The 24,773-nt window shown below is 42.9% G+C and overlaps 2 protein-coding genes across 6 annotated transcripts in view; both read right to left on the bottom strand.

Annotated features, from left to right (window-relative positions):
* Positions 1-9,259: 9,259 nt before the first annotated feature.
* On the bottom strand, positions 9,260-21,825 carry LOC146543165 (uncharacterized). Its single transcript, XM_085238149.1, has 4 exons — positions 14,264-21,825; positions 12,528-12,686; positions 11,189-11,241; positions 9,260-11,046 (listed from the first exon to the last, which is right to left on the bottom strand). The coding sequence occupies exons 1-4, from the start codon at positions 14,378-14,380 to the stop codon at positions 11,028-11,030; spliced, it is 348 nt and encodes a 115-aa protein (XP_085094275.1). The 5' UTR covers positions 14,381-21,825; the 3' UTR covers positions 9,260-11,027.
* A 138-nt stretch (positions 21,826-21,963) lies between these two features.
* The window catches only part of SFSWAP (splicing factor SWAP), a 40,336-nt gene continuing 37,526 nt past the window's right edge, over positions 21,964-24,773 (bottom strand). For all 5 annotated transcript variants that reach the window (XM_010720031.4, XM_010720030.4, XM_003210864.5 and 2 more), the window contains one exon: positions 21,964-22,379. In XM_010720031.4, coding sequence (XP_010718333.2) covers positions 22,361-22,379 — 19 coding nt within the window. In that variant the 3' untranslated portion in view covers positions 21,964-22,360. The remainder of the gene's footprint in view (positions 22,380-24,773) is intronic.

Raw genomic sequence — 24,773 nt, forward strand, 5'->3', positions numbered from 1 at the left:
AGCCCCATTCAGATGCAGAGGATTGGAGCTCTGGATGTCAGAAGCAGGCGAAACCAGAAGTGCAATTTGCAGAGCAACTTTGGGAAGTTAATTATTTCTCAGGATTTAACTTTAATGACTCCTGCATACTCCCTGGATCCTCAGCAGCCAGCTATGTCACGATGCATTAAAAGCTGCAGCAGACAGCCCAGCATCAGATGTGGGGGGAGAAAGAAAAGAAGAAAAAAAAGAATGGAGTCCCAAATGGTTTCCCTTTTCCAAGATCAAACATATGCAATAGCACAGCACTTTGGAAATAAATTGCTCATGAACCTTCTGGCTTGAAGCTACCAGTAAATCTTGTTTGCAATGATGCCCAGGTATATATGGCAGAAATCTTAGGCTCTATTAAAGGCCTTAGAGAAAAGTCTCCCTACTTCACAGAAAAGCTCTTATTTACCCCTTGTGTCCTCGGAATAACAGATTACCACAGCTCCTGGCAATCACACACAGCTCAGCTTTGTGTCCACACTGCAGAATAAAGTCCATTACATAGATTGCAAAGCTGTTACATAAACCAAACTTTTATTATGGTGGTTATAGTAGCAAAACGTTCAAAGGGACACTTTATGTACAACCTCTCTCCGTGCTTAATCAAAATACAACGGAATGCCTTTTTAAAAAAGAAAAAAAACAAGCCTTCACTAGAGAAATGCTTTATTATTTTTAAATCATCCAATACTTCACCACTAATTCCCTGCGCTATTAAAGCTTGAACAAGGAGACCAGGGTCTGGCTCCTGTAAATCCTCCATCTATTGAGTTTGGGGTTTCTAAAGCCTCCACACCAGGCAACTCAGACCCAAATCCTTTGCATTAAAGCCATCACAGGAGAGGTGCCAGCAGGCAGGAGGCTCAGAACACCCCGCTCTGCCATTACTGTCCCTACAGCATGCCCTGGAGCGTGCAGCGGGACAGAAGGTGGGCACTGCTGCAGCCTGAGCACTCCATGTGGGTGCAGGCCCCCCAGCAGCTGCCCACCTGCAGGAAGAGCTGGGGCCAGCACCTTGTTTGCCAGGGGCTTCCTAAGAAGGCTATGGGCAGAGCATAAGGTGGGGTGTTAGCTACAGCCGGCCTCTGGGGTAGGAAGCCTGCTGCATCCCTCTGTCGAGCTGTACCTACTGAGAAAATTTATGTAGTATTTCCTCAGCCTTCAGGGAAAAAAATAAATACTATCTGGAAAATAAGAGACCTGTGGAGGCTGTGATTTGAAATTCATCACACCATCATACCTCCTGCTCCAGAGACATGCCTAAGGACAGATACTTCAGAATGTATAAAAGTATTTTCCAACTTAGCCTCATCCTGCATGTCTGGTTTGCTCTGATACTTGCTTCAAGAGAAGAGCATCGCAGGGGTTGCTGCGGATGTTTGAAAGGGAGAAAAGAGCCCTTTGGTGCCCAGGGGGTGAGCAGTCCCTCAGAGGAGGAGAGGCACAGCACTGTGTTAATGTGGAGTCTGATGGATAAAGGGTTTTAACTATAGAAGCAAGCAAAAATAATAATAACAATAATAAAAAATCATCACTCACAATAAGCAGAGAAATTAAGACAGTTTCTTGTTTCCCCCATAGCTTCCTTCAAATAATCCTGCCAAAACATTTTTCCTTCATTCTGAGGCTTAGAGGACAGCCAAGAAGATTTAACTGTTAAATAGAGCCATTTATTCTAAAGGTTGTAGTAAAATACATATAATTTTAGCAGCAATTGCCTTTGGGCAGCAAAGGGACGGCTGCTGAGTGTGCCATTAGCAGAGATTGCAGAGAGGGCGAGAGGAGAGAGGGGAAAGGGCTCCGCTCCCCTGCGGGTCACAGCCCTGCAGAGCAGACTGAGGGTGAGTCCCTCCATCACGGCTGTGTGACACGACAAGGGGATGCGGCTTCAAAGCATAACTGGAGATTAGATGGCGTAAAAGGAAGAAGGTTTTTGCACCAAGGGTGGTGAGGAGCTGGCACAGGGTGCCCAGAGAGGTGTTGGTGCCACATCTCTGCAGACACCCACGATCAGGCTGCTCCATGCCACACAGCCCCCTGTGCTCACAGAGGAAGGGAGCCCCTCATCAGCCCAGGAAGACCCCAGCACACAGCCAGTAAGCACAAGACATAACGTGGGCTTCTCAGAAAAAGAACAACCACCAATAAAAATCAACTTTGGAGCATTCAGAAACCATTTGTCAGAAGTTTTCGTTCACCTGAAAAAATTAGATGCTTAAGAAGCTTCTTTTGCTTCATGTGTTTGTACACACATACAAATCTATCAGCTTCCTGCAGGACTCTCCACACTTCAAAAAACAAAACTCTTCCTACTCTGAAAGTGCTGAACCACTTCCTCCCGCTCCCTTCCCACCTCCACTTCCCCATCACTTTTCCAGAAATCACACACCACACTTACCTGTACCTCTGACACTTCCCTAGGCACCTTCTGCCCCTCTCCAGCCACATCTCTGTGTCCCTTCCCCTTCCAACCACGAGGCAGTACAGTTACAGCACCAACCCTTCACCCAGCACACACCACTCCTTGCTGCCCCCAGGATTTCCCTCCTCCCTGCACAGCTCCCAGCTGAACCCTCAACCCCACCAAACCTTACAGCCAAGCAGTGCACACGGCCAGGTATGGCTGCAGCACGTGAACACCCAGCTGCAGAGGATCAGGAGGCTGATGCTTCATTAGAACACCTGCTGAAGTCTTTATAAAGATGTAAAAGGGCACTGCTTTCTTCCCTACCAGAAGTATAACTTTGTTGTTTAATAATGTGAGTGAGGCTCTTGGCTGTGTGCTCAGCAGCTCACCTTGCAAACATGGTGCTAAAATCGGATCCCTCCTGGGATGTGTCCTCCCTGCATAGAGGAAAGGGGGGTCAGGGCTGCTGATATGTTCTGTAAGTGGAGAATTCAGCTGCATCCCACATCTCCTATGTCAATATATATATATATATATATATATATATATATTTTTTTTTTTTTTTTTTCTTGAAGAAATCAACACACTTGGGGTTGAGCCCAGCTTTATAGCTCCCCTTTAACTGCTTGGCTTTTCAAGTGATTTCATACAGAGGGAGACCAAAAACATCTCCCAGGCAGGGGGAGGTTGTTGTGTGCAGCTCTGCCCATTGGGTGCAGTGGCAGAGGGGATTGCAGGATGTCCAAAGGCAAAACTTTCCCAGCACCGCTGAGAATGGGGATTGCTCCAGGGATTGCTTGGCCAGGGCTGCAGCCTCCTGTGCTCCATCCCAGGGAAATGGCCCTGAACACAGTCACGGCACAGCTCCTGGTGCAGCTCCTGGCACTGACGGGTTGAGTTACATCCCGTGTTTTGAGCTGAAATGTGTAAAACGTGCTGGAGAAAATGAATCACGGGGAAATGATAGGGTGAGAAATCGGCTCAATAAAACCAACTGCCCTGGGGGCTTCCTGCACGTAAAAGGAGTTGACGTATTGCTGCATGGATGGGAAACGATGGACTTGCAGGAGAAATGCCAGAGAAACTTGGTTTAAGTTTGGGAAACTACCAAAAGCAATGGGAAAACTGGTGCAGAATGCTTCAGCGCCCTGGTCCTGCTGCCACCTCTGTGTCCCCACCTCTTCTTGGGAGTTCTGCTGCTGCCATGGGACTCGTGGTGTGTGTCACTCTTACAGCACTGAACACAACTGAAATCCCAGTGCATGCTGTTGTAAAGCAGCAGGGCTGACTGACGTGTAATCTGCTACTGAGCCATCCTCAGAGTGGGCACACCAGACTGATCCCCAAAAGGTGAAAGGCTGAATTAAGAGACTTGAGAGTAAATTGCAAATCCTGTGTGAGCAGGTTCTGTTTGATGAGACTTTCAAGTTCTTCAGGGACAAAGCTCATTTAATTGTGTGGCCACTCCAGGGCTCTTTGCTGCCCAATGTGTTTTATCAGCTCAGCACAGGCTGGGAAGGGCTCAGGGGGTGTTTGGTTTTAAGGAGCTGCATTTTGCAGTGTCTCAGCCCTGCTCCTATGCACAGCTGGGATGTCACCCAGAAATCGCCCAGGTGGTGACAACAACCAGATGCTGATCTTGGAGGTTTGGCCCTGGTTTAACACTCCTGCAGCGCCCTGGGGACGTCTGCACTCAGCAGCTTGCATTTTATGACTGTTCCTGCAAGGCAAAAGAGAGCTGAATCTTGTGCGCACAGCCGTCCCACTGAGGGCTCCTCTGAGCTGCTGTGCCCAGCAGCATCGCTCTTTGTTTTGGCCATCTGCATCCCCCTGATGGCTGCTGGGCCCAGACGTGCACTGCTGCGACCAGGAGCAGACTGCAAAGTATGTGGGAGGGGAGCTGACCCTCCCCAAGAACTCATCCTTTCAGTTTGTGTGCTAACAGCACGCACTGTCACAGCTTTATTTTTAAATGGCCTTTCCCTTTATCACTGGAAAAATTTCTTCCCATTGACCTGAACAGCACTAGCAAAGTCAAGTGGAATATATATATTTTTTCCTACTCACTGAACATAGTCATTGTTAATCTGAGCATGTTAAAACCAAAATGGACAGGACCTGGGAGGTGGTTAATGCCAACACAATGGGAGCAAAGGAAAAGGGGTGAGGACCAAGCTTGTCAAAGGTAGAATTAGGAGTTTAAAATGGAAGCAAAGTGACTGTTAGGGATGTGTGGCATCCACCTGTATCCCAGAGGATGTGGGCATGACACAAAGACTCAGGGCTGAGAAGAGAAGGGAAGCAGTGGCCTTGTGGCAACAACAGCTGCACGCACAGCAAGGAGACACGTGGGAAACCATGGGAGATCCAGCACCAGAGTCAGCAAGAGCAGCTCGCACAGCACTGCTGAACACACGGCTGTCAGCTCACTGGGAGAACGTTTCATAGCCATGCTGAGAACAGCAAGCCAAGGCAGCAGATACTCAGACACTTTTTGAATGTAGCATCCTTTTCTTTTAAGCCAGACTTTATGTAAGTTCAAGGTCTGGGGTACACCATTTCTTTTCAATAAGCCATGACTTATTTTGGTCAGGATGGCATTAATAAATAGCAATTAGGTATGCAAATGCTAATTTGCATTAGCAGCATTTGAAGGTCAGTTGGTAGCACCACGGTCTCATATGCAGATGAAAGGAGGAGCAGCCCTGCATTCAGATCTCAGCCTGCTGTGGATGCCTGCAGCTCCCTGCCAGGGTGCTGCTGCCTGCAGAGGGCTGGAAATGATCTTACAGCTCCCCTGGAAGTGCTCCTTGAAGCTCTCCCTTTCCAAGTGGAGTTTCTTCTTCCTAGCACAGAGGGGTAGAAAATCTCTGATCAAACCCAGTGCCAGAACAATGGACTGCAATAAACCTGCCTGGGCTGTCTCAGCATTAGACATGCTTTGAAACCACACATCTCCTCGAGCGTATTACCTCCGCCTAAAAGCACTGCTCAAGTGCTCCAGTACAGAAAGATGCCACATCCCTGGGGGGAATCTCCTCCAGCTCCATGTGGAACAGGGACATCGTTGTCACTCGTCCCATGCTGCACACTGCTTTAACAAAGTGCTCCTGGTAAAGAGCAACCCGTAATGATTCTTTTGCCTTCCTCTGGCTTTAAAAGCTTTTGTTGGTTTAAGTGGAAATACCCCTCAACGTGAAATAAGCTCAGAGCAACCCAAAAGCTTTTCTTCCAATCAATCAAAACAACAGGAGGAGAAGAGTCCTTGAAGGGGTGAAGGGGGAGATTGATGTGTGCGATATCCTCGTTGCTCCTCCAGGTGTAATGCACACACCTGCAGTATGTCTAAAGGGGTCTTTGGGGCAACATCCACTTTTGCCCTGAAGCAGCACCAGAAAGTCAAGAGGAGGAGCTGCAGCATGCAACAAGCAGACGTGGCACCTGTTTGACTATAGGAGGGAGGACAAATGGACTTTTCTTTCCACGCTGAGCTAGGTTTGTATGTTGGGATGATTTTTAGCACAGAAAATTCCAATTCTAACTGTGAAATTCATCTGCAGCAGAAAAAGAAAAAAAAAAAGAAAAAAAGAAAGTACCAAATCACAGCAATCCATCAGGTTCTGTCAGAACTGAAAACGTGTGCTCCTCATTCACACAGTGCCAGACGTGCAGCGCAGAGCACAGCCTCCTGCTGAACTGTTTGGATGATATTTAACTGCAGCACAATTTATTCTGGGGGGATCCTGCCCAGTAAGCCTGGGACGTGGAGAGGAAGAGAAGCAAAATGTACGTCTGCTTCCGTTGATTCCATGCAGCCCAAACTCAGCAAAGTTGTTTATTAGCCATACATTTTTACCTAAAAGCTAATTAGAACTGTACTGCAAAACTTAGGGGCTGAGGATGGTAAAGGTGAAGTTTAATGAAGGTTTAATTACTGGAACAATCACAGAACGTTTTGGTTCGGGTGCCTTCGGCAGCAACAGGAGCTGCAGAGGCGCCTCTGCTCCAGAGACAACAGTGACATTCAGCAGAAATAATGGAACACTGCAAGGAACAGCAACATTCAGGAGTCCCCAGCAGATGACGTTTTTGCACAGAATCATCATCAGTGCAGAACAGAGCGAGACGGCTTCACACACAGAGTGATCATTACTCTGCTGCCAATGTTTTTTCAGCTCAGAAAGCCAAAGTGCCCTCATTTCTGAGAGTGATGAGCCGAGCTTCATTTTGGCTATAATGGCCATTCAGAGCATTAGTACCAACACCTCCTCTCTAAAAACGTGTGTTACTGGTCTATGGAAAATTCCCATTAAGAGAAAAATCATTATAAAATATTTTAACAAATTGGGACATGGCTATTTTAATGAAAATGGATGCATTTTCATTGGTAAGAGAAATATTTGCTTTTTCCTAGGTGCATCACAGCAGCAGCCGCAGTGACTTTGTGACCCCTGCACAGAGCAACACTTTCTAACTGGAAACAGCATCAGCAATGCCCAGCACATCTGAAAACTTGATTTCTCTTTAAGGCATTGCTAATCACAGCAACGAAGGCCATAGTCACAGCAGATAAGACCCATTCCATCAAGCTGCAGCATTAATTAATTGAATTATAATTAACTTGGGGTTCGAGTGAACATGAAAATGACAGGTCTGACACTATATTTCTATCATTAAAAAGAAGATCAAAACAATAGTATCAGCTGTCTACATGAAAGTGAAAACAGGAGAGCCCATTGCTTGTTCTGTGTGCTGAGTGCTCCTGCTGCCCCAACCCACCGCCGTGGCATTGGGTGCTGGGTTCTGGGTGCTGGGGCTCGGGGCAGCCCCACAGCCCTGGGACCTCCTCGTGCTGGTGAGGCTCTCTGTCCTGATCCAAGTTCCCACATGCAGTGCTGCCCTGGTTCTTTCACTCCTGCTTCTCCAGGCAGGACTGCGTGCAGGAGCTCAGCCCATCACTGCCTCTAACCAGGTGTCCCAAAAGGTTTTTATCACATGTATTTATGTGACAGCAAGCAAAGCCAATAACCCAAACTTGTTTTTGTCACCATCTTGAGGTTCCTTACTCACAGCAAATGCCTTACCAGCCATTTAACTCTCAGCTTCATGGCAAGGCATGGCAATGAGAGGAAATACAAAACCAACAAGGCAGCTGCAAACTACCTCCATGTTCTCACCCTGATTTAATAGAGATTCATGAGGCTTTGCACTAATGCACAGAACAAAAAGGATTACAGGGTTCTTGCACCTCACTCAGATTTAAGGGAGGTGAAAATCAGCCATCAGCCTGCAGATGACGAAGAGCATGCAGAATTTGTCCCCCAAGAGGATCTTGGCAACGCAAACCAAAGCAGCACCACTTCAGCTGGCACGGTGCAGCCTGGCCAGCCCTGCAGCTCTGGAGCTCAGCTTGGAGGTGGAGGAACAGAGGACATGGGCACACGGTGAGGGAGTGGGAGAAGCCAGACAGCTTCCCTCCAGACCCAGCCCTTCCCCAGTGTCTTCTCTTGCTACAAATGCATTTTTCCACCATGATGCCGTGTGGACTTCAGGCAGAGCTGGGCCATTAGCAGGGTCTGGCTGCTGAACTCCAGCTGTCAGCGTGGTCAGTGGTTTGCAGTAGATGAGAAAGTCCCTTGTGCCAGAAAACACCTCTCTGCTCATTTTTTATTCTTTTTTTTTTTTTTTTTTAATTTCAAGATGCAGTTCATTCACATGAAATGCAGCATGCCCCAAGAAGGCCTTTCCACCTCGCATCCTCTGTCGCAAGCTCAGGAAGCCATAAAACTGGCTGCTATATATTTTCCTTCACCAGCCAGGAAACCTTGGCTGTCATTCAGGAATGTGCCTGGGATATAACAGTGCCACCGAGCCTAAAGCAAACCTGCGTGTGATAGGATTTATTGGCACCAAAACAGCCCTGAAAGAGCTTTACCGGGACCAGGCTGTGCAATAATGGGCACAGGATACAGCTACAGAAGGGATCCTGAGCCTGAAACCCCTCATCAGGCAGCAGGAAGGAGACAGCACACGTAATTACCCTGTTTTATTGGTGTGGAAGCTCTTTGCCATAAATTGCACAAGCCTTGTGCTGAGCCAAGAGAGGAGTCCCAGGAACAAAGCCCATTTACTGCCCTAGCTGAGCCACGGGGCCACAGCCTGCTGCAGGTGGGGACACTGGTTGTGCTGGGGACGCTGGCACTGGGGACACGTGCTGCACGAACCACGCTCAGGCTGCAGTAAATAAAGTGGGGCAATGCACAGCAGTTAAACCAGTGCTTTTTTGCTGTCCATATTGAAGACACTGACCTCTTTATGCTCTGCACATTTCTTATTGAAAATAATGGAGCAGATTTCACCTTTGTAGCTTATTTCCAACGAGCCAGCCTCCGTGCCCCTAAATGAATGATAACAGCTGCCGTGCTGCTGTAACTCCCGTGCAGCAAAGCGTGTTGAAGCCTGTTAGCTCCTGTTTGTTCTCAGCACGGATCATTGCTTCTTCCACTGCTGCGGGAGCCAAAACCAAAAGGTGGGCTCTGTGCAGAGGGCTTAATGGCTGCACTGACAGCAGTGGGAAGGAAGCTGCAGCCGCAGTGGGCACGAGATGCACTGCAGGGCACTGGGGATTCCAGCACTGACTCAGGATGGATCTCAGGTACAAAGCCCCAGATGTCAGTGGTTTCCAGCCACAGCTGCATGCAGGCACAGTGAAAGCTCACTGTGCTTATTGCTCAGGTTGGCTCTGTGAAAGAGGGCTGCTTCGTTCTGTTTTGTACCTCTGAGCTACTGTCAGCCTTAAGCCAAGGACATATAAGGCAAGAATTATTTTGAGCAATTTGAGGATGTTTTTTATTGCCTTTTTAAAGAAAAAGAACTTTCCAGAAGCAATCATTTTTTATTCTGCACATGGTCACATTCAATATCATAGGCACAGAGTGCACTTAGGCAAAGCAAAGGCAAGAATTCATGTAAAGAAAAAAAGAAACATGCTTTTTGTCCAGTCCTCCAATTAACTTCGCAGGCAATTTGTAACTGGGACTTCGTAAAAAATCCTGAGGCGCTTTTTAGAAGTAAGATGGAAAGTGTTCTGTTATTTTTTTCATCTCACAGGACTTTTCCTTTTCTTTCTCTGCAGCAAAAGCAAACATGTCAATAAATAAGGAATGAATCTCTAAAAACTTTCTTTGACTCAAAGGCAACCTGAAATTATACAGCCTAATTCCTTCTGAGCACTCCAGCCTGGCCGATGTGTGCGTCATTCCCGGAGGCAAGTGCTGCATCTCCAAAGGACAGTCCATTAACCAGCACAAAAGCCCCTCTTTCTCTTTGACATATCGGATTAGATTGCACGTTGACTCAGTGTCCTCATCCCCTCTCAGCGTCAAGTCCCTTAATTCGGCTCTGATTGCTGGCACAAGCAGCAAAGTCCTCTGCAAACATCACTTTTCCTGCACATCTGAAGGTTGGTGATGCAAAAAACAAATCCTGGATGGCCCGACGGTGAAATATTTTTGCAGAAAAGGACCTGCTGTCCTCACCATTGTCTCTGGTGCTCACTGTTCACATTGGGATGGGTGTCGGTGGGGAGCAGCAACTCCCTTCCCCGCAGCCTCCTATTGCTTTGGTGCATGGCGAGGGCACATTGTCAATTTCAGCAAGTCCTTCAAGTTGTCATGAGGGTTTTGTTACTGAGAGAAGAGTCAGATGTCATCTCCTTTGTAAGAAAAGCAAGTGTCATAAAAAGGCACTTGAGCTGTTCTGGTTGTCGGCAGCAACCATGAATGTGTTGGGTAAGTTAGGTCACAACAAGCATCAGGAGAACTTATTTTGTCTTTCAGACTGTTCAGTACCTGGGAGTCATTTGGAGAAGGCTTTAAACAGCACAACCTGGCACCAAAACAGCAGTGTCATTTCGGGGGGGGGAAGGGGGGGATGAAAAAAAAGGATTATCTGGATTAGGTGTCTGCTCATGGAATTAGACAGGGCTTGAGAATTGAGTACATTTCATGACATGCAGCAGGGCAGGCCAGCACAACACTCAGTCCATGGGACAGACACAGCTGGTGCCAGGCAGTATGGGACTGCCTCTATGACAGCATGGCACAGAGAAGTTGTGGGTTTGCTCTAGAATGTAGAAACACACCTGGAAAAAGTATTCCCCAGACCAGAGCTTTTCAGCCACTCAGTTCCCAGGAGAAGGAAAATGCTAATTCTGCTGCACAAGATCTGGTGGCCTCAGACCCCTCCTTCAAACACATCCACCCAAGCACATTTTTCCACTTCTCATCTTCCATCAACAGTTACTTCACGGGCTTTGCTCTTCCCACATCCCTCTTTTTCTTTTTCTTTTCTTTTAAATCTCCCATCTGTTAACACCTCTTTTATTATCCTTTTCACTTCTCAAGTCAATGACTGCCATCCACATTCCCTTCCACCATACATCTGCTGCCGTTTGCAGTTTGGACATATTTTCAGATGCCCATTTGAAGGCTGCCTTAAAACCTTAATTACATCTGTTTCTCCCAGTCTGAGATAATTGGGTGTTAGAGACTGCTTCTTTTGCTTATTTTTAGAAGAAGGTAAGGCTGCTTTACAGGTGTTTCAGCACCCTGGAGGAGGGAAGAGGAAAAAAGTCAATCATACGATCTGAAACTCTTCAGTGCTTCCCCAGCTCCCTGCCCTCCTGTGCAGAAATTGTTGGTGTGCTGAGGTGAGATGAAGTGCCTCAGCAGCAGCAAGGTTATGTTTCACCTGACCCCAGGGTCCTTGTCCTCAGCTACAGCCAGGTCTTCACCACTTCTGTTCTGCAAAGACAAAATGCTCCAATCTAAATAATTTTAAAAGAATATAACGATTATTCAGCAATCTTATGCAAATTAGGGTTTCCTCCGATACACTTACCTAATTATGTGGGATTTAAAACTGGAAACATGACACATTGTTCAACAGCCAGCATCCCGACCAGTTGGTAATTCCTCTCGAAAAGAAGGATTTAAATAATGAACAACCATTTGATGTATCTTTGTGGGTGCGGAAAGAAAGGAAAAACCCACATCAGATCATGGAAACTTGCTCTGTAGAGAAGCTTCAAACATCAGTTCAGTGATGGCTGTGGCGATGTCTCAGTGCTGGCCAGGGCCAACCCACCATTGCCCTTTGGAGCTGTGACCATGGGACAAGAGGCCCTGTTAACTACGTGCCTATTTACAAAAGAACTGAGTCAAAAGGCTGCTTTGCTGCAAGTTACTCAGGGAATTTATTGGGGTCAGATCTCAGAACTAAATGCAGACTTCCTGAATCCCCCCAGGTTCTGTAGCAACAAGACCACCGCTAGGAGCACTTGGGTCTATAACTGGCAGCTGATGAATACAGAGATGCCAGGAAGGCAGCAGAACGGCACCCACCAGCTGTAAATTCAGCTCAGAAGCACTGGCTTCTGAAATAACATACATGCAGTCATTTTTTAGAAACTATATTGACACTAAGAGTTGCATGAATGCCAGTAAATCTGTCATTAGCAGTGTAAATTAGCATGATTTTTTTTAATAACCATCAGAAAAAAAAAACAACTAATCTATATTTAGCAGAGGAAGAATATAATTACTTAAAGGAACCTCTTTGTTCTTCTGTGCTGTTTACAAAACAATGTTAGAATGTGAAAAGGGCACGGGTAAAACAGCCATAATGAAAATTTCTTTGAACATAACACTCCTCCTGTAGTGGCGGAGGGCACGGGGTGTAAAAGAGATGAGAGCTGGGTGGGGAATAAAGCACACTAACAGTTTTCCACAAAATACACTGATTCCCAGGATCAATCTCAAGGGCTTGGGCTGGGCTCCCACCCTAGAAAGCTGTTCTCAGTGCGTTAGTGTACACAAATTCACCAGCAGCTCTAGAAATATTTGTACAGGGTAGTGGAAAGGAGTGGGTGGATTTCTCCATTAAGCCACTCGCCTGTAATTTCTTGTGGAAAATTGTGTATCGCTTCAATTCTACCCAGACACATTGAAAGAAAATGTGAAGGTCACCAAAGCAGTCATTAATATTGCACACATGTTGCAGATGACGACGACAGCAGGTTGTCACTCACCGAGAGCTGCCAGGGTCCTGAGCACACGCACACACACACACACACAGGCTGCTGTGAGTGCTGGCACTGGGTGTGAGGGTTTTGTCTGGGAGGAGAGAGGAAAACAAAGCTTTGCTTTGGATCTGATAAATGGGTCTCTCCAGAGTGCTCTGGGAAGATCTGCAAGGGAAAAAAATGACAGTCCTGCATGTACATGAATTACGTATCAGGAGCATTTGTAGGGCTGGGGATTTGTTGGGAGGCAATAATTTTCAGAAGAATAGGAAGAGAGAGGCAGTATGTTTGTGAAGACTGTAATAATGGTATAATTTATTAGGGAGATGGTCATAAACGCCCATTTCCTTGTTTGTATCTGTTCACACTTTGCTCAGTTTTCCCTGTTCCTGCCCAATCCCACTGCTCCTGTAGCTCCTCTCTATCCCTACATCCCCATCCACGTTCTCCAGCTGTCCTGTTGAAAATTCTTCCCTCCTCTCAGTCTCTTTCTGACTTCACTCTGATGTTCCAAGGCATTTTGTTAAGCGCAGGATTTTCCCCTCAGGGAGGTAACAGGACTAGCCCATTGTCAGGGCTGTTTGGTCAACAGAAGCCAAAGAGCGGAGCCAGGAGCAGAGCTGTGTCACTCATATCCCTTGCTCAGCAACCGTCTCAAACACAGTGCTGTTTCCTGGTCTTACCCTCCAGATCTTAGGACTAGTACTTCCCAACAACTTTCATGTCTGCAAAAGCAGACTGTCACTACTCGCTGGACAGTCTGTTCCAATACATTTTCACTCTTTCAGAGAATAAATTTTTGCTAATATTCAATCTAAATGTTCCCTGGGGCAACGTCATAATCTCTTGTCGTATTGCTAGTTACGAGGGAGAAGAGGCTGACATCCACCTTGCCACAATCTTCTTTCAAGCAGTTGAAGAGAACCATAAGATGTCCCCTGCTCCTCCTCTTCACCAGACTAAACAACTCCAGTTCCCTCAGTCTCTCCTTGTAATACTTGTGCACCAGACTCCTCAACGACTTTGCAGCTGGGGACCCTGTGCTGACAGCAGTAACAACAGAACAAAGTGCCAGGTTTCAGCTCCACTCAACAGGTTCCTACCAAGAAGGCAGAGACCCCATCACTCAATTCATCTGCTACTGCTTTCGTTCTGCCTTGCAGGAGAAAGCACTGGAAAAGCTACTGTGATGTGTGGTAATAGTCAGTGAGTAGCTCAGAGTGGAAAGAAAACTGCATGCTAAAAACCCAGCACACTGATCATCAAATTCATTGCTGGTTTAAGAGAGCACAGATTGAACAGAATAAACGAATTGTGCCAGCTGCAAAACTTCTGGCAGATGGAGCAGGAAAAAAGCAGCCTAAGATGCTGGGAATGATCTTCACCTCTTCTGAGGGAGGTATTTCTACAGTGAATATATTTAAGAGATGAAAAAAATCTTGTGCAAAGATGATCCTGCTTCTTTCTCAATGTTTCTTTGAAATAATTATTTCAAACACAGCAGCTCTTAAAAAGATCAATGGCTAGCATTATAAAAATATCTCAGCACAGACAGATCACTGCTGAAGAAAGAATTATTACTAAGGTTCAACTTTACGTTTTGGTATTAAATAGAGAATATTTACAGCCCAGAAAACTACATGTTTCAAGATCTGAGATGTCATTTTTAGCTATGCATTAATCTTTTAGGTTCACATCAACCACCATCATCCATTAAGTCAATAGTTATTTTTCCTACCTACCTCTGAGATGCCCTGAATGAATCCATCAGTCACATAAGTCTTCAGTTCTACTGCTGCTGGAAAGAAGAAAAAAACACGCGGCAGAAGCCAGGCAAGGAAAGTTTCTTCATAACTCATCACTGAGCCTGTTTTTCAAAAATGGGTACAAAACACCTCTTATGTACATGAAGATATTTAAGATGTAAATCAAACAAAATTGCTATGCCAGATTATGGGCATTTGCTGTGAGATTCTAAGACACAAGTATTTAATCTATTTAAAATTAATTCCAAAGTCAATTTTAATGCTGTGATGCATCTCAAACTGCAGGCTCTAGCAAAGGTGGAAGAGGATACAGTTAAAAAAAAGTTAGAGGTCCTGTAGAACATCTCTGGTACTCATAAACCTCAATCCATCTCCACACAATTGGAAATGAATTTCACATCAAGTATGGGTGCATGCATGGTGACAGAGCATCACACCTTAGAACAGGAGTGCAGACATCTCACTGTAGTTACTGCTGGCATTACAGTGTGGCCTCCAGAAGATTTTAGTCTTGTTACATGGTACATACAACAAAGGTACGAGGCTCATAGTTTTGAGCAGCAGTCTCCAATCACGCACTACAATAGCAGTGTCACCTCTGCACTCCTTGCTGGGCTCAGCCTGAGCTTTTCCTTCTTGTCACCTCGGGGCTACGATGGAAGGTCTCCCAGTCACCACAGTACCCTTCAACCCAGGTTGTGTGTCACTCGAGCAAAGCAAACAGTGCAATGATCTTAATTTTTCTGATATTGAATTGAGCCCTGAAAGTCTAATACGATCAGAATGAGATCACACCAGTAGGCAGTGGGAGAGCTGGGATCAGAGCACACTCCCACCAATCCGATGCTCTGCCCACACCCAGTCCTGCCCTACTTTTAGACAGTTCCAATTTCCAGATTCACTTTCTCTCTCAGATCTGCTTGGCACGTTATTAGGATGTTGTAGGGAATAATACTCCAATCTCCTGTTTCGGGAACACACAAGCTAAGAGGATAGTGACAGGTGAGAGGTACAATTCACAAATAGCTATTAATTATCAAAGCCTTCTGAAAATATTTATCTTAATAAATTAACAGGTAGAAAGCTCAGTGCAATTAGCAGGAGAGCCCACAGCCTGATGCTGTGTAGTTGGCCCAACTTTAATTAGTTAAATGGCAACACATTTGTAGGAATCTTGACAACTAAAGGCAGCAGGTAATAACAATCACAGTGCTAAGCTAAATTGTGTACACACAGAAATTGTAATACACTAAAACTGAAGCTATAATGCAACCTCTCAAGAACATTTCCTGCAGATATCCTTAACCCTTTTACGCCCAAGGCCTCACACAAATTGCTCTGGTTCCCACATGACAGCAGAGGTTTTCCCCTCCCTTTGGCGAGGGTGAACATTTTATCAGCACTACTCAAAGGGAAAAGCTGATTGCTTTCTGTGCTGGCAGCAGCTACCTCCCCACTTCCCACTCAGTGCAGCATTCCATCAGCTTCAGACCCACTGGTAACAAAGAATGTTTTGCAGTGAGGAATCAGTCTGTTACGATTTATACTGATAGGGAGAAAGGGGCAGACAGACCAACACTGTGCTAGAAATTAGCTGCTTTAATGTATTTCTTCTGTCCCTTTTGAGTTTTCATGGGTTCCTATAAGCACTGTGTGGCCTCACCATCCTGACAGTCCAATTAAAAGAAAAGCTAGATTTGGAGATTCAGTATTTTAATACAAGCACTGTTTACAGCATTTTTCCTCATTATTTCATTACATCAACAGTTGGCAGAATAAAATCCATTTTATCTGATTTGTTGTTCATTGGCCTGACTTCCATTTGCAGACTGCTGAATTTTTGGAAAGGAACATTTTTACATCGCAGCAACAGCATTTCATTTTCCTCATAAAGGCAGGTTTTCTGATAGCTGCAGTTACAGCCACACAGTTGAACCAAGCTCTTAGGTATTTCAAGATTTAGCTCTTATCCCTTCCTCCTCTCTTAAATGTATTAAAATCTCCTGAACCTTTTGGTTATCAGCAATGGTTTTTCTCATGGCCCTGAGTTCTACCAGCCATGTAAGAGCTTAGCACTGTGGGAACCAGCAGAAGGTGAGACCCCACACAGTGCAGCACAGCCATGCATGCATCCCTTCCTCTCAGCCCCATGGCAGCCAGAGGCCCAGCCACCACCAGGCCTTTTTAAGTTATTTTTATACTTCTTGGGCTGCAAAATAGGGAATAATTCCCTCTTTTCACGCTTTTATCTGAAGCCATGCCTAATAAACCCACACACGTGACTCAAATTACAGCTGCCCACCAGCAAACAGCAACCTCTTTCCATAACATGGCGTAAGTCGACGTGCTGCTCATCCGGAATGCTTTTCAGAGTGCTCAGCTATGCAGTCAGAGCTAAAATACCCCTCTGAGAAGGTGGGGAAAAGCAAGAGATCAGCATGCCATTTTTATTTACTGGCAGATCATTCACAGCCCAGGCCTGTGCAGTATGAACAATGGGAGGATTTGGAAGGCCTTTTACAAGCAGCCCATTCTACAACGATCATTCGTTTTCAGGGAGGTTCTACAAAACCTCCTCACTGCAAATTTCTGTCTAGGCAATGGAAATGGTATTGAAAGCTTTTTCTAACAGAGCGAGCAAGATTTCAGTTGAATTCAAACTATTTGATATGGATAGAAAAAGTAACTGTATAAGAACAGGTAATAGAAAGCTGTTCCTTAAGGTAATACTTAATTTACAGAAGATGGATGAGAAGCTGCTTTTGTGCTGCTGACAATGCCACAATGAAATCAGTGATTCTACAATGACTTAAAAGAAATTGCAGTTAGATTGTACTTTGTTGTATCTTTTATTAAGGTGTAAAACTCATTACTAGTGAAGGGATAAAAGGATAAGTTTGGTCTTGAAAATTCCAGTATTAAGATGATGAGGCCTCAGAAAAATGGGGCTTGAATGGGCTGTGAAGTTCAGAGTTGGAATAGGTTTAAGGTGTTTGTCAGAAACACAGAGATGTGGCATGCCACTGCTCCTTTAGGGTCATCAACCCATTTGGCCTGATGACCAGAAAAATGTCATTCCTTCCAGCATGAGACAGGCACCTTCAGGAAGCCCAGGATGAAGCTGATCCAAATGAGTCACTAGGCAAATGGAAAGCAGGCGAAAGGAGGAAAAAAAGCCACATATTCTTAACTTTCTTAAATAATAACTTCTACTCTGGCCTTGGAGGATTGTCAAAAAGAAGCAGCAAGTTCAGTGATTCTGAAGGTAAGCAGCTCAATCATTCTCTACAGCAAGCAGCTGACCGCATGCATACTGCCTGCTACCTTACCCTCCAGGTTCTTTGGCATAGGACTTAATATCCAGGAAATTGTCACTGTCACAATAGAAAAACAGGTTCTCAGAAAACCATTTCAAGGCCATTAAAATCATTAGGTTGTCAGAACTGAGCTGATATCGCTTTGCCAGCTAAACATCACCAGACAAATGCCATCAGATTTGCCAGCACTGCTCACTCTTTTTACAGTATTGTCTTAAATTCAACACGGAATATCAATACTCGTCCATTTTGCATCCTTATCTACGACGCCTGAAAATAGAAATAGCTTTAGGATAGGATAAAATATGTGTTTAATTTTTGCCAAGTGTGATACCACTGAAGTCATTAGCCAATATTGGTTCCAACAGGAGATTATGAGCAGCAGGACTTGAACGTGCTCCCTTCACAGGATTAATAGATACATGTCTCATAATGCCTTTGTGTGCAGTGACAGCTTGAGGCTGTCAATTTCTACCCTTTCCTGATTAAAAGCCATCAGATAAGCTTACAGCTATTCAAGAAGCATGAAGAGAGGATGCAGCTGAGGACAAATAGCTACGTGATGTATGAAGGCTTAAAGCATAGCAAGTTTCTGGCAATGAGATGTGCGGGTTCACAGAACATTTTAATTGGATCACATTCTAAGAATGTGCCAATGTCCTGCTACTAGAACACTCAGATTACATAGCATATTATCATTTTTAAAAAGTATCTTTTTTTGAAGGGAAGGGAGTTCAATGAAGGCTGCTTTAGTATACTGGCTTTTTTTCAGCCACTGAGACAATTTCTATTGCCTACTGTAGTAAGATAGGGATCATTCACCTTTGGAGTTAATATACCTCTGTAAAGCTATTACAGAGACACACAGGACAGCTTCCCTTGAAACAGACAGTCTGGAGGGCAAGACAGTCATTTCAATCCTGATTAAGATAGCCAGTCTTTGACTGTTAGAAGAGAATCATAGAGCAGCTGAGGTTGGAAGAGATATCTGGAAATCATTTCACCTGAGCCCTCGGCTCAAAGCAGGGTGAGCTGGAGCAGAGTGCTCACAGCCGTGTGCAGTTGGGTACTAACCATCTGCATGGATGAAGACAACAATAGCAGCCAGAGAATTAGACTAGAGCAGAGAGCCAGAGCAGCAAGACCCATTGCCTTGCACAGGCATGACTGGGAAAATGGATGTTACAGCCTAGCAGGAACTGAAGGGCCAGGGCTGAGCTGAAATAGAGCCTCTGGTCAGAGGATGTGGGTGAATGGCCCAAGCTGAGCCATTAAGGTCTATTACTACATTCAGGGCCCTGACAGGGGGAACACAAATGAAATAGAAATATATTCCCACTGATAGATTGCAGCATTGCTCACAGGAACAGTATGAACGCAAACAGATAAGGGACCTGCACAAAAGAATAATGATCATCTATTCTCTCTTTGCTGAGAAAACCATTAACTTACAAACTTAAAGGCCTTCACTATTCATGATTCAACAGAGTAAACTGGTGGCTTCTTATTATGCAAATACATGAAATGCTTTGTTCTGGGAATATAAAACAAAACAATAGATTGGAGCATCTATAAAGAACTTTTATTCCTCTGTATGTCATTATTATATCAGACTTACATGTCACATATCTTCCCCACCATAACAATCCAAGGGAATAAAGAGGCCTCCCTCTAGTGATTCTACACCTCTTAGTAGCTGCCTGTTCACTGTGTTGATAATTCACTGGGAGGAGGTTTCTAGGTGAAGACAAGTTGCTACAGGTTTCTAACCCCTCTTGCAACATAGGCAGCTTGCTGAAAACGGACTGTAATCTGCTGTAACACAGGCTTCTCCCATTTCCTAACCTTTCTTTAAATGCAACATATGATTTGATAAAAGTCTGTTAATCATTGTAGTTGGTGATTTATAATCATTATGCACAAGGTAGGGTACTCAAAGACCTGTGGACAATGCATTTGGAGTATTTCAATAGCTTAATGCTGAAATATCTTTTAAGCTTACTCAATCTAGAAAAATACTTATCTTTTCAGCAGTCATCCTTGGAAAATGAATTAAAACATTAAAGCTTCAGAAAGAAGGAATAGCCATTACTTTTTCCTTCCAGGTAAAGCCAAACCCCCTGACCTGTTTCTTAATCGCAGTTAAAGGTTAGTTTTCTTCAAGCTTCGGCATATCTGTAAGAAAAAAAAAAAGCTGTTATACAAATGAGGGCTTAAGAGACATTCCTACAGTCATCAAGGCTACCACGTCCTAATAAATAAAGCTGCATAGACATCTTTGGATTGCATTTCAATAAGAAAACCTGAAGCCTGCTTTTTAAGGATGAAATACGAGCATACACAAGACTTCTCTCTGGAAGAACACATTCTTAGATTATATTTTACAAAATGCTGGGCAAGAAAAAGCTTGTATCCTTAAACTGTGCCAGTTTCAGTGAAGAAATGTATCACACCTGCCAGTCATTGTGTTGCCTGGGGAAGTCAGCATCTGTCCTTCTCCAATCTTGCATACTGGGATGTTCCTCACTTTATCACCAACAGTATTTATAATACTGTCAAGTACCATCAAGAAATCATCACATTTTCTGTTCAGACATTAACAGTTTAGTATTCAGTCTTAAAAATAAGTCTGTCAGCATCCATCTACATGTGTGGCCGTTTTGTCTGTACCAGAAAAACAAACAAACAAAAAAAAAAAAACAACAGTACATCTCCAGAGGAGAGTATGGCAGCGATCCAAAATGGCAGATTAGCACAGCTTTTAAATTGGTCTGGCAGAGCTTTTTGTCATGTTTGTCATGCTAAATGATCAGGATTAATGGTTGCCATGAGATTATCATCTTCATTCAAATTAAAGGTGTTAATACCACAGAAGTTTCAAATTCGCTGGAAAGTTGAAGTGGATTTGTTATAAATAGTCAGGAATTTGCTTTAAGATGGCATAAAATCCAGCTGGGTATTTCTCCATCTACACTCACCTCCTGTGTAATCCAAAGCAGGGAATATTAAGGTGAAATCAAAGACACTTTATATCAAGAATTATCAGGAGTCCTCTGATAGAACAAACAGAATAACAAATGAAATACCACACCAGCTGACCATCAGAAAGATAGAAATTTAGCAGGTAGGTAGGCATTAGCTTCCAAACTGCTTCAGTAGCATCTTTCCCCTTACAAGTAATACAGTGCTGACAGAGCACATCTAAAACCAAAATGAAATATTCAGATCGTGCTCACAGTGAAATCATAACAGAAGAAACAAACACTGAAGTTCCAACTTTTAAGAGCTGCACCTTCAGAGAATTTCCAATGACTCTTCATATAGTCAAATAAACTTATGGAACAAAAATAAGGATGTTAGAACAGTGTAATGCTGCACTGAATGCTTTCAGAACATGAGGCAAAATTAGTGAAGATGATGCTTTACTAACCTCAATCCACAGGTCTACTTCTTTGCTTCATGTACTTAGTCACTTGGTAAGGATGGGAGAAGTTAAGCATACAGTAAACTTGATTTAAGTAGTAATTTAATTAAAGGGGACTTTGCAATGCATTTTCTTCACAGAAGATGATATTGCCTTAAATCCAGGAAAACATTAATTCTGATGCTATTATTTGTTGTTCCATTAAAAAAAATTGGGAGTATGGTCTCAGTTGTCTTAATGCATGAAGGTTAACAAGTGAGAAAGTGTATGTTCCAAAATTATTGGTGGTGTCAAAACGTTACAATATGAAGTGTTACAAGTGACAACTGATGTGAAATCATGATCAAAGCCAAGACACTGCAGGTATATTTCAACAGCTGTCAGCTTCTTCGTAGAGCTAAGTAGTTCAGTGCCAAACCATTAACTCAATTTGATAGTAGCTGGACTTTGTGTAAGCGAGGTCTCTCTACTTGAAGGAAAATTAATTTTAAACGTTCCACACTAAGACCCCCAAATAATCGACTTTTTGTTTTATAATTAACAGGTTACCCAACAGCTGACCGAAGAGCCAATTAGAAAGCTGTCTAACTCATTAAAAATAGAGAATCTTTAGTAATAGATATTATGCATATACCCTTTAAACTATAAGAAACGAGTGAAAATTAGAACCGAACTCATAGTAACTACAATTTGATTACAGATCAGATCACAGACCACTCTAAATAACAGATAGTAATTATGCCTCCCTGTTCAGAAACCTCCACTACTAACATCCAAATAAACAAGCATTCTTAGATAATCCTGTACCTGAAGTGAGATGAAAATTATTTTTCATCCTAAGGAAGCTAGACGGTTGTTATTTCAAAAAGCAGAAAGAATTAAAGAAAATAAATATGTATCAGAAGTCAACCTCAAACAGTTAAGGACTCTGGAGCTAATGAAAGATGTTTCGTTCTTTATTATTGTGTAATACTTTTATCACAGAAACATAGTATTTACAAATATACACATATAGACTGCTGATCATAAAATGTTACTGAAGAATTAGTCAAAAAATCAATATACAAAAACCAAAAACTTCCCAAAGATATTCTGCCTGAAAAAATTTAATGAAATTTCAAGGAGACAGTTCTGTACAGAAAGATAGGTTTTAGCTCCTCAAGTTCTGGTAATATTAGAGAAGAGAGTTGTGAACCAAGTGAGCTACGCTCAGCTGTACATTTGAGATGAGGCAGTTTTAACGTTGTTCTTTTACATAATTTCTTGATGATCAGATCAACAGGTCTCAGGAGGCACTAGTTTGAATGTTTTTGGAAGCTGCAAGCATTGCTCTCACTTTGGCCATAAGATCCTGTAGAATACAAGAGAAAAAAAATGATCAGGCTTGCTTGGGCTTTAAACAAAGATAAAGCATGTGACCAAAAAAAAAAAAAAAAAGAAAAAAAAAGAAAAAAAAAGCATGAAGGTCTCTGATCATGTAAAATACTGAAATTCATGATCACCAGGTATTAACAGTCTCCAGGTTAAGGAAGTGAAATAATTTGGAGAATGTTCATATCACATCAACTGTTTTCATAAGTCTGTTTTCACTGCAGTGCTACAAAGTGCTCTGCTTAAGTAATTAGAGTCGTTTCTAAACAACAAAACACAGAAATTATCTTAACTGAAACAGAAAGAAATTATATCTCCTCAGCACTGTAATAAATACATAAAACTACTATCCAATCAAGGCAAAGAAAGAGTGCAAGAGCTCATTAAGATGAAAGCACTAACAATTCTTTAACAGAGAGCTTTTTGTAAAGCTGAGCTGAAAATTTACATAGCAGCGCTATTTTTACATACAACAGTGAAAGAAACATTAAGACTACTGTGAACCCACGAGCAATTCTGAATCTTATCAAGAGTATCCAGTTGAAACAGCATTACAAAAGGAAATTTTCCATGTAAACACATCTGATAATTGGGTTGCAAAAAATGATCAGAAAATAAGAAGTGTTTATCAGTAATAAATTACAGATTAATTAACACATTTCTTCACACATGTAATGTAAATAATCCTTAGTAATTTTAAAGCATTTTTCATCCGAAGCTCTTAAAACACTTGATTGTAGAATTCAGCATCACTATTTCACTTTGCAGATGTAAGGAAATGAATGAGAAAGGATACTGAAACCAGGGTAAACTAGCAGTTTGGCAGCAAAAAAATCTTTCTAATAATGAGGCAAATTAAAATTTCTTTGGGCCTTTACAGATAAAAACATGCCAAACTAAATTATGCCAGGAAATATCTTGGAGATACACAGAAGTCTAATTGTTCTTCCTTACTTTTTGAAAACTGTAAGAACTGCATTTTAATGTCACTTTGCAGCTACTGAACAGACGCATTCTAAACTGTACTGCAAGTCCATGTTCAGTGCTAGTGATATGTGCTCCTCTATCAGCTGCCCTTTCACAGAATCATAGAATCACCAAGGTTGGAAAAGACCTCTAAGGTCATCCAGTCCAACCATCCACCTACCACCAATATTTCCCACTAAGCCATGTCCCTCAGTACAACATCTACACGTTTCTTGATCACCTCCAGGGAGAGCGATTCCACACCTCCCTGGGCAGCCCATTCCAGCTCCTTTGAGCAATCAGATGAATACCAGCTAGCAAATCCTGTGGCATAAGCAATATTTAATCCCAGAAACTCATGAATTTTACCTTTGTCTAAAAGAAGTATGTTTTTAAAAAGGTAAGGCATTTACTGTACTTTTAACACTTAATGTCTCTACTCTTACCAGGAATTTCCATGCATTTCTCTGGTAGCTTATGAAGTGCTACGGTGTCAGTATTCCATTTTCTTTTGCCAGTGCCTGCACTTCCTATTTGATTGCATATTCTTGTTTATGGTTTCTTTTCAAAATGAATGACATATTTTATGTAAGATATTAGTCTACTTGTATTAATTTCCAATTACTTCTATTTCTCTAGAGGAACTAAATCTTGGAATGATACTGAAAGGATAATCTACTCATTGGGGAAAAAAAAAAAAAAAGGAATATAAAAAGCAATTCTGATTCTATATTGTATATATCCCAGAGCATAATAAAGAGCTTTCCTGCTCTACACTTGGCATACTGAATTGAAAGAAGTTCAAAACGCATGAAGTTTCTAAGAGGATGAGTAAAATTAAAAATTTTAGAACGGTTTTTACCAGGCAGTAGCTTTTAAAAAAGAAACTGTATTATTTTGACAGAGAATGGATATCTTAAAACTGTGATGAGGATAGCGAATGCATTTAGATTATGGCATGCCATACAGATGCACATACCTGATATGGTTGCAGAAAGCTATGCTGTGAGCCACAGCTTGAATATAGCAACAAGAAGTTCATAGGCATAAACAGCAACAAGGGTAAGACAAATAAGCTGTAGGTATTGCTCAATGCAAAGCATGCAAACTTAAGTAAGTGTAAGAGGACACATCTTTCCTCTACTGACAACATTACAAACTTTGCAAGATATTCCTTCATCCTTTCATAAAACTTGTTAAGATCACTACATGATAAGATGGACTCTCAGTAATACCTGCTGTTTGCAGTTGGTATATTGTTCTAGCATAACGTGGACTTTCATATCTTCACAGTATACTGCATCATGATGAACATAGCTTGATCTTTAAAGGTTTAATTAAACTTGAAAAGAGAGCCGCTACATAAGCAACAAAATTGCTTTTCTCATAAACAAACAGATTGACAATA

Source organism: Meleagris gallopavo, chromosome 17 (genome assembly GCF_905368555.1).
Source record: "Meleagris gallopavo chromosome 17, MGAL_WU_HG_1.1, whole genome shotgun sequence".
Classification (NCBI taxonomy): Eukaryota; Metazoa; Chordata; class Aves; order Galliformes; family Phasianidae; genus Meleagris; species Meleagris gallopavo.

Bases quoted from the DNA above. Each gene is read 5' to 3' on its own strand.
- LOC146543165 (XM_085238149.1), bottom strand. From the start codon at position 14,380: ATGAGTTATGAAGAAACTTTCCTTGCCTGGCTTCTGCCGCGTGTTTTT. The intron at 12,687-14,263 runs GTAGGTAGGAAA...TTTCCCTTGCAG, and splicing joins TCATTCAGGGCATCTCAGAG to ATCTTCCCAGAGCACTCTGG. The intron at 11,242-12,527 runs GTGAGTGACAAC...TTGTCTTTGCAG, and splicing joins CAGGACCCTGGCAGCTCTCG to AACAGAAGTGGTGAAGACCT.